The sequence below is a fragment of the Myripristis murdjan genome, chromosome 6, assembly GCF_902150065.1.
Source record: "Myripristis murdjan chromosome 6, fMyrMur1.1, whole genome shotgun sequence".
Lineage (NCBI taxonomy): Eukaryota > Metazoa > Chordata > Actinopteri > Holocentriformes > Holocentridae > Myripristis > Myripristis murdjan.
Window position 1 is genome coordinate 17,817,513 of NC_043985.1, and position 8,021 is coordinate 17,825,533.

Genomic DNA, 8,021 nt, shown 5'->3' on the forward strand with positions numbered 1-8,021 from the left:
TTTTACTTTATAATTTTATAGGAGCCTGTTATTATAGGATATTACAGTGTAACAGTTAGGCTATAGCATAGAAAACATAGAGAAAAACAAAATAGCCTCACTGAACACAACTGACACACCATCTTTAAATACAGATATTACTATAAATAATCATTTAAAAGTTCTGTCGAGACTCACCTTGTTTAGCCTACAGGGTAAGCCAGTACCAAATTATTTTTTTTTTGGTAATTTGCTTTTCTCCTTTCACTGTTTGCAGTGTCTGCATTTTGTCAACAATGTAAAAATGAATACTTTGTCCACAGTGAGCTAGAAAACAAAATGATTTTGTTCTTGAAAGTGAGTGACCATGGGCCAAATCTTGTTTATAGTGCGCCGCCCAGTGGCGGAGCAGGGGCCGACAAGTGAGTACACACGTTGCACATCAACAAGGTCCCGCCTTGAATTGAAACTTTGGCGGCGACAGGACAGAGGCGAACGTTTTATGTCCCAGAACAGACCGGGCAGGCTAGGCTTCACGTTTTTGACCAGAGAAAGGCTGATAGACTCCGCCCACCGGTGGAGCCCGTAAAAGAAGTCGAGCGAGCAAACGATGACGCAAACCTTTCTTTCAAAACACTCGATGTAGGAAGTACACACACACAAACAACACACACTGGGCTTGAGACATACAACAAGATAAAAGACGGCTCGGGGGAGCAGGTCAACTCAAAGACCTTTTTGTGCTGCCATTATTAAAACAAGTAAAGTTAGTGACGGAAGCTAAAAGGGCACTGAAGTCACCACACGTATTGTTAAATCTATAACACGAGGATGTGTAGCGTGTTAGCAGTTAGCCACTAGTGACTAAGTTGTTAGCTTACTACATTAATGTAACCTAGCTAAGAGACAGTTTGTAACCTAAACATATTTTGGTCATTTTATCTCATTCATTCCTTTCTGTAATGACTGTGAACGAACCTAATTGTGTCCTGAGTACACACGCATTATGCAGGAGGAGAACTGTGGCACAGCACTGGGCTGGTAGGTAACTAGTCTAAAGGGTGGCTTCAATGGAGAAAACCAGCCAGGAGGGGACTCCAGATGAAGAGGATGAAAACCAAGCAGCTGACTGGATGAGGCTGGAAGATGAGGCGGTGGAAACTACACCTGCATTTGATTCATTTGGGGCAACATCCATAAGCAGTGCATCAAACCCTTGCGTGGACTTGATGGCCCTAAAATTCATGGAAGGATCTCCCTACCAGGATCAAAATAAATCAGAGGAGGAGGTTAAACCTGAGGCAGCTATGAAAGGCATAGGTGACAGCGCCTCAAGACTGTTCAGTGCAGGTTGTGTGATGTCTGCTGGTCAGACAAAAGCTGTAGCAAACCAGCCGGAGAGAGATGAGAGTCCAAGCACAGTTGAACCTCCTGTGTCCCCATCCGTCAGCCTCATGGACACATGGGCTCCTTCCATATCAAGCCTCTCTTCTGCCTCTTCCACCACCCATGATGCTCCATATTCATCCTCATCCTCATCTTCTTCTTGCTCAGTTTTGGCTCTGAGTCCCCCTTTACCCCCCACTGTGGAGCTCTCTGCTGTGTTGACTGATACTCGGCTGACTCTGGATGTATATCAGGGGGGGGCTGCTGCTCTGCCAGTGCTGTGGCAGTCCATCCCAGGGCAGCTGAGGGAGCTCCAGTACCTGAGACTGGGCTCTGAGGACAAACCAGGGGTGGATGGAGCACTGGAGGTCCTACCCCATCTCACACAGCTGCGCTCACTGGCTATTCGAGGTATTCCCCACTTACTTGTTCAGCATTGTTTATACTTTGACCTCAGCCATTGTAAGTGCTATAAAAATGTGCCTTGCTTGTCCATGTTCATTAGCTCAGTTCAAATGGTTTTATTGCATTTATTTTTTAATGGTCTTGTGAAAATCATTACCATGTAATAGTGATAGATTATAATCTGCATGTCATTCTCTTTTCTCCCCTTGCTCTGTTCCAATCTGCTTGCACATTTCTTCTTTGTGCATCTTACTGCACTGTTCTTTTTAACTGAAGGACACTGTTTTTATGACTCGCGAGGTGACCCTCTTCCTGGTCTGCTCACTACTTTCCCGAGCTCAGTTTCCTCCCTTTCTCTCCTGGTGCACCTGGATCTTTCCTTTAACCAGCTTGACTGTTTGCCACCCTGCCTGCTCAGCCTACCTGTGCTGACCTCGTTGCTGCTCTGTCACAACCGCATCTCAGCTCTTCCCCCTGATATTGGCCACCTGTCCTCCCTCAGCTACCTCTCCCTCCTTGGAAACCAGCTGGTCTCTCTCCCGCCAAGTCTGGGCCATCTGAAAGCCCTTCAGACTCTGGACGTCTCATACAACCTCATTCAGAATCTACCTGAGGAAATTGGTGCTTTGGAAGAGCTTGTTAAGCTGGATTTGTCCCACAACAAGCTGAAGCAGCTGCCAGAGACCATGGGTAAGGGTGCAAGGGTGAGTGGAAAGCAAGTTCACTGCCCCTTTATACAAAGTGTAGATCATGCATAAGACGTCGGACACTTTCTCGAAGAGCACTAGGGTAACATACTGGAATGTTTCTGTTATTTAAAGTGAATGAAATTAATTAATCCAGCAAGCAAAAGTGTAAAACTGTCCTTTATATCCCCCTCAGGTGAGCTTGTCTCCCTCAGGGAACTTTCCATCCATAGCAATGACCTTCGCCTCATCCCACAGTGTCTGAACAAACTGCCTCTGCTGAAAATGGATGTGCGAAACAATCCTTTGGGACGACCGCCAACGCCTCCCCCTCTCCCTCCTCCACCTGGTGAGCCTGGAAAAAGACATGCCTTCTAATTGTCAGTCACTTAACATCTGTATTGTTACCAGGTATTTTCTGTAGCTATTAGCATGTGTTCCCTCAGTTGCAGCTCTGCTTTTCTTCTCAGCTCGACTGGAAACAAAAATTCCAGAGTTGCACCTTGGATTCAGTCAACACAGGTAAACTGTCCCTCTGTCATAGGCACATTTCTCTGATTTTCTGAGGTAACAATATCAATTCTGAGGTAATAATATCAATATCAATTGACTAGATCAAAATTAAAGGTGCCTTGCTCCCTTTGCTCCTCAGTTTCTGTGTTTCGTCTGCTGGGTGTCATGTGTTTCTCCCAGGGGGGGCTGAGCTCTTGTTCCCCCCAGGGTGCGTGAAGACAACCACAAGACTGAAGTGGGTTGAGAAGAGGCCAGACAGGAAGTGGGTGTGGCTAGAGGAGCATGATGTCCTACTGAGTCGTCCTCTGGAACTTTGTCCTCATGGAATTACATTTTTAAAGGTACGAGAAGAGCTTTCACTGACCTCACTTTGCCTGTTTACGAGGGCTGTTTCTAATTAGCTCCTTCACTTCTTTGAAATCAAGAGGTTGCAGTGAAAATACATTTTTCTCTCTCACATTTGTACATGGTGCATGTATTTTTCAAATCCTTTCAGCCAGTGGAGGTGTGCGTGCCATATCATCGGACAAAAAGGGGGGAGGTGGTTGTGCGGAGGTTTGATGGACAGTTATGGAGCACTCTGCCCACTGTTTTGAAGAGAGGAAGCCAGAGCCATAGCAGCCACCCTGGAGGACGTCCAGCCAGGGTAATGCATGAAACCTCCCACGTCAAAACATGTTATTATAAAAACAATAGCTCACAGTGTAATAATATGCTGTGTCTTTGTAGTCCAAATGGTTATGGTGGGAGTTAATGTTTGTCATAAAAAATTATGAACCTCTCCATCTTATGTTTTCTCGGTCTCCATTTAGCTGGCCTGCTGCTCTGTGGGCCAGTTCTCTTGGTTTATGGCAGTGTCTCGTCCAATAAGGGACAGCTGCTCTGTTACAGCAGACGGGGCCCTGCTGGTGTCCAGCTCTGACCCTGGCATTAAACTTCATTTCCCTCCAGACTGCACTCTGCAAGCCCGCACAATAACTTTACAGGTAAACACAAAGAGCTAGATCATGTGGAAATAAAAAACAAGCTTACCATTACGGTATATCAGTGTGGTCTGTAAGTTTTTTTGTTTTTTTTTTCTGTGTAGGTGTTGCAGGTGTCTGTGTCAGAGGTCCAGGCACTGTGTGGGGACCCTCAGTCCAGCGCCAGCCCGCTAGTCTGCCTCTCCCAAACTCCCAGCTTGCATTTCCTGCAGCCTATCAAAGTTCAGGTCCCTCTGCCATCTGGAGTCACAGGTACAGTATAACATGCTGCCTGTCTGTACTTTCATACATGTTTCTTCCAGAATGTATGTAAATGAATGAATGGTTTTTATCTTTAAAGTGTTTTTTATTTATTGTTCATTCATGATGTGTATTGTTTATAAAGATGCGTTTATCTGAACTGTGCAGTTTTTACTGGTACACTTTGTCTTATTTATTTTAGCAGTTTTAATTAGGACTTTTTTAATTGAATCCATTGTTTGTATTTTTTTTGCTCTGTGTTTTGAGTTGCATTTTGTGGGTGAAAAGCACTGCACAAAATAAAAGTAGTTATTATTATTATCAAAGGTTATTTATATGCTTTTTGCTCCTGCAGGCCACACAGTTGATATGTCCTGTCTTCATCTGCTACATGGAGACTCCAACTCCCAAACCTGGACAGACATTACATCACAAGTGTCTCTCTATGTCACCCATTCCTATGCCATTTTCTACATTACTCATTTCTCCTGGTGAGTTTCTATCTCAATATTTTGATGATATATGTTTGATTTTGTTTTTGTTTTCTTCATTTGCATTACCTTGCGAGTTTTCATTGTGTACTCTGTCGTAGGTACTGGCTGTGGTACACCACTGAGCGTTATGTTAGTGGAGTGGTCAGGAGGGTCTATCAAAAGCTGAAACAGTTTAAAGTCCAGTTCCTGGTTCTCCAAAGGAAGGTTGATCCTGCACAAGTTCTCCTACAATGTCTACCTGCTAACAAGGTTTGTCAATCTTCCCCGCCTTTTGTCTTTCATCACAGCCTTTTACAACTGCAAGCACCAAGGACATGTTAATCATGAATTGTATATTAATCAGATGTTATGTGTAATCAAAATCACAGCTTTGCACAGCTATAATGATACTGTTACTCTGTGCTTCTGTTATGTAGGTAATTCACCACTAGCTGCAGTGCCAAGAATTTAATAAAACATTTTTTAATGAAATAGAAGATAAGCAACAGAACATATAACCATCATAAATAAAAGTTAATATCAAATAAGCACTTGAATGTATAGATTGAAAAAATCACATAGTTGTCCTAGTTCTGGGTGTTTAAGAATTTCACCTGCTGATGCAAGCATTGATTTGAAACTTTCAACACGTTTGGGGGTTGATCTTGCAGGAAATATATTATATAGCTGCAAATATCGCAGATCAGATCACCCAAGCCTACTATGTGTCAGTCATCTTTCCTCAATATTGGCATATAGTGTTGGGAGTCAGACTGATTTGTGAGTGCAAATGATTGTCACGTGTGTGAAGTTTATGTATAAAATGCTAATAGTGATGGGGGTGGTTGTTGCCTAGGTGGAGAGCAGAGTGCAGTCTTTGTCGGAGCAATATGATGGACCCCAGCCCTCAGAGCTGTGTGACTTGCTGGAAGGGGAGCAGTTCTTCGCTGGCTTTGAGAGGGGCTTAGATATCAGCGCAGGTCTGAAGTCCTCTTTGAGGCTTTATCTTAAACAAACATTTGTTCTCTTCCTCCCCTCCAAGGTCTTATGATGCACTGTTTTGCAATAACTTCCTCAAAATGCCAGATTATAAGAAGTCTAAAATTGATATAATCCTGTATTCTCCAGACAGACCAGACTGTGTGGGAGGAAGACTGTCTTTTGTGTTCTACTCCAGCCTGAAGAATCTGAAGGAAGTGTACGTCTGTCCCGCTGAAGGTCAGAGGGGGCCAGTGAGGGGACAAGTAAGAGAGACACTCATACTCATCAACCAAGTGGCAGAAATGAATTATATTTTCTGCAAGGCAATATTTGTGCATAAAATATTGACAAACAGGAGTCAAATTCACCCAAAATCAAAATGTACAGTTCAACATTATATACTGGCAGACCTGGTTGAAGGACAAAAGGACCTTACATACAGTTCAAACAGATTATTGTATGCTTATCATATAGCTAAATGATAAGCTGTGGACTATACGTATAAAAAAAACAACAGTGCACCAGTTCACTGTGGCTGCCTACCTCAGTGCCAGCTAGTGGTGTATGTATGCTTGTAAATCATGCTGCAAATATTGATGAGCATATATTTGGTGCCTCTATTACAGATATCTTTCTATAGAGGAGAGGTGCCCAGCGACCTGCCAGAGGAAGTGGCAAGAAGGAGGAAAGGACACGATAGCCAGTGGCTAGCAACACTCCCTCTGAGACTTCCTGTTAGTGGGAGTAGCAGTGCTTGGTTTTTTCCATTAATATTATGCCACAGATATTTTTCACTAAATGAGAACATGTTAGATTTTCTGAAAATTTTATGGATATTATAAACATTTTGTACTTTTCTACCCTAAAATCGTTTGCACTATCCATCAGTGATATCAGTAATATCATTTTGAAACCACTCTGTTTTCTTTTTAAGGCTCTTGGTTCAGAGAATAATTATATCATGGAAGAGTTCCAGTGCCCTCCTCTGAACCTGGGTGACCCTGAGAGTGGCTATCTGACAGAAGCCAACCTGCTGTCCATCTCCCTCCAGATAGGACAGGACTGGCGCACCATTGGCATCAATCTTGGTTTGAGCTACCAGGATTTGGACCGCATCCAATACAAGTACAGGTGGGCACAATAAACACAATAAACTTGGCTGTTTATTGTCAAAATTGCCACATTGAATCCAAAAATATGAGAAATTCTTAGGTCTTTCTCACTCAGAAGTCATTTTTTAAATGCCTTCACGTTTGCCTTCCTGATTTGAATTCTGTGCAGTGATGTGCTCGTGAGGCAAGCTGCAGACTAGTTTCAGGTAATGAGGCAGTGCATCATATCTGATTTTCAGGCTGAACTTTAAATTTTGCCTAAGCATGAATATTAAAGAGGAGCTCTAGGATTATAAAATGAAATGCTAAATAGAGGGCTAATAGAGCATCCAAGCTTGTGGCGTTGTGACCTGACAAATTTAGAGGCAAATGTGCTCTTTCTGTTCTGTGCATCTGCAGATGAATGTATGATGCAGTGTGTGTGTGTGCACACATGTATCAGCACAGCCAAAGCCTCTAGGGGGACAAAGATAGAGTGAGATGTTACGTGACAGAAGGAGGGCTGCAGTAGGAGAGAACTGGTAGAGAATTTTGATTGTTTTAATCTCCTCTGTCAGCCATCACCGAACCATCTGGGTCACTGCAGGAGATTACACATAGACTGATGCTCATGTGGCCCTCCCCCTACTCCTTTCACTCAGAAAGGCTTTCACAGCGCATCCTGTAGATGGAGAAGAGAGGAGCCAGATCATGTGATACTCTGCATATTGAATCGACAGTTTCCTGTGAGGGGTTTTCATGATGAATCTATGCGCTTGTAATCAAAGACAGCCTTAGTTTTAATGATTTGGTTACATGAGGGAAGATGCCCAATAAACGTTTTCCCCAGAAAAGAGGTGATATAAATCTGTCTGTCAGCTGCGTTGAGATTCTTATACCAAGTGCAAAAAGGGTTATTATGGCTGGAAGGAAGAAACAATAGTGTAAAAAAAAAAAAAAAAAAAGACCTTATTGCAACTATTTTAACAGATTTTTTTTGACTGAGATATCATTCATGATTTTAGTGTATTTGATTTTAGTTGCATCAAATTTTCATTGTCAGTGAAGAAACGATTAAAATGATATCTCTGTAGCACCAGCATGTCTTCAGCACCGCAATACTTCATTTATAATGGTATTTTGTCAGCCTTTTTAGCTTTACTATGGATATTGCACTAGACTGGATTAGAATCAGAATCTTGTATTGCAGTTTCAGTAATATTTCAAGTAATTGTTCAGCCCTAATGTCTCGAAAATTGTATGTCAAGCGTAAAATGTCATGTA

General features: G+C 42.7%; 1 protein-coding gene across 1 annotated transcript; it reads left to right on the plus strand.

Moving 5' to 3' along the window:
* Positions 1-621: 621 nt before the first annotated feature.
* Positions 622-6,722, plus strand: pidd1 (p53-induced death domain protein 1). Its single transcript, XM_030053309.1, has 14 exons — positions 622-1,776; positions 2,047-2,460; positions 2,653-2,805; positions 2,927-2,978; positions 3,109-3,310; positions 3,466-3,615; positions 3,782-3,955; positions 4,057-4,204; positions 4,548-4,683; positions 4,785-4,935; positions 5,522-5,645; positions 5,794-5,883; positions 6,273-6,380; positions 6,581-6,722. Exons 1-13 carry the CDS (start codon positions 1,050-1,052, stop codon positions 6,284-6,286), a joined length of 2,535 nt encoding a protein of 844 aa, XP_029909169.1. The 5' UTR covers positions 622-1,049; the 3' UTR covers positions 6,287-6,380; positions 6,581-6,722.
* The last annotated feature ends 1,299 nt before the right edge of the window (positions 6,723-8,021 follow it).

Coding starts and splice junctions, on each gene's coding strand:
- pidd1 (XM_030053309.1), top strand. CDS start 1,050: ATGGAGAAAACCAGCCAGGAGGGGACTCCAGATGAAGAGGATGAAAAC. Junction 1,777..2,046: donor GCGCTCACTGGCTATTCGAG/GTATTCCCCACT, acceptor TTTTAACTGAAG/GACACTGTTTTTATGACTCG. Junction 2,806..2,926: donor CCCTCTCCCTCCTCCACCTG/GTGAGCCTGGAA, acceptor TTTTCTTCTCAG/CTCGACTGGAAACAAAAATT.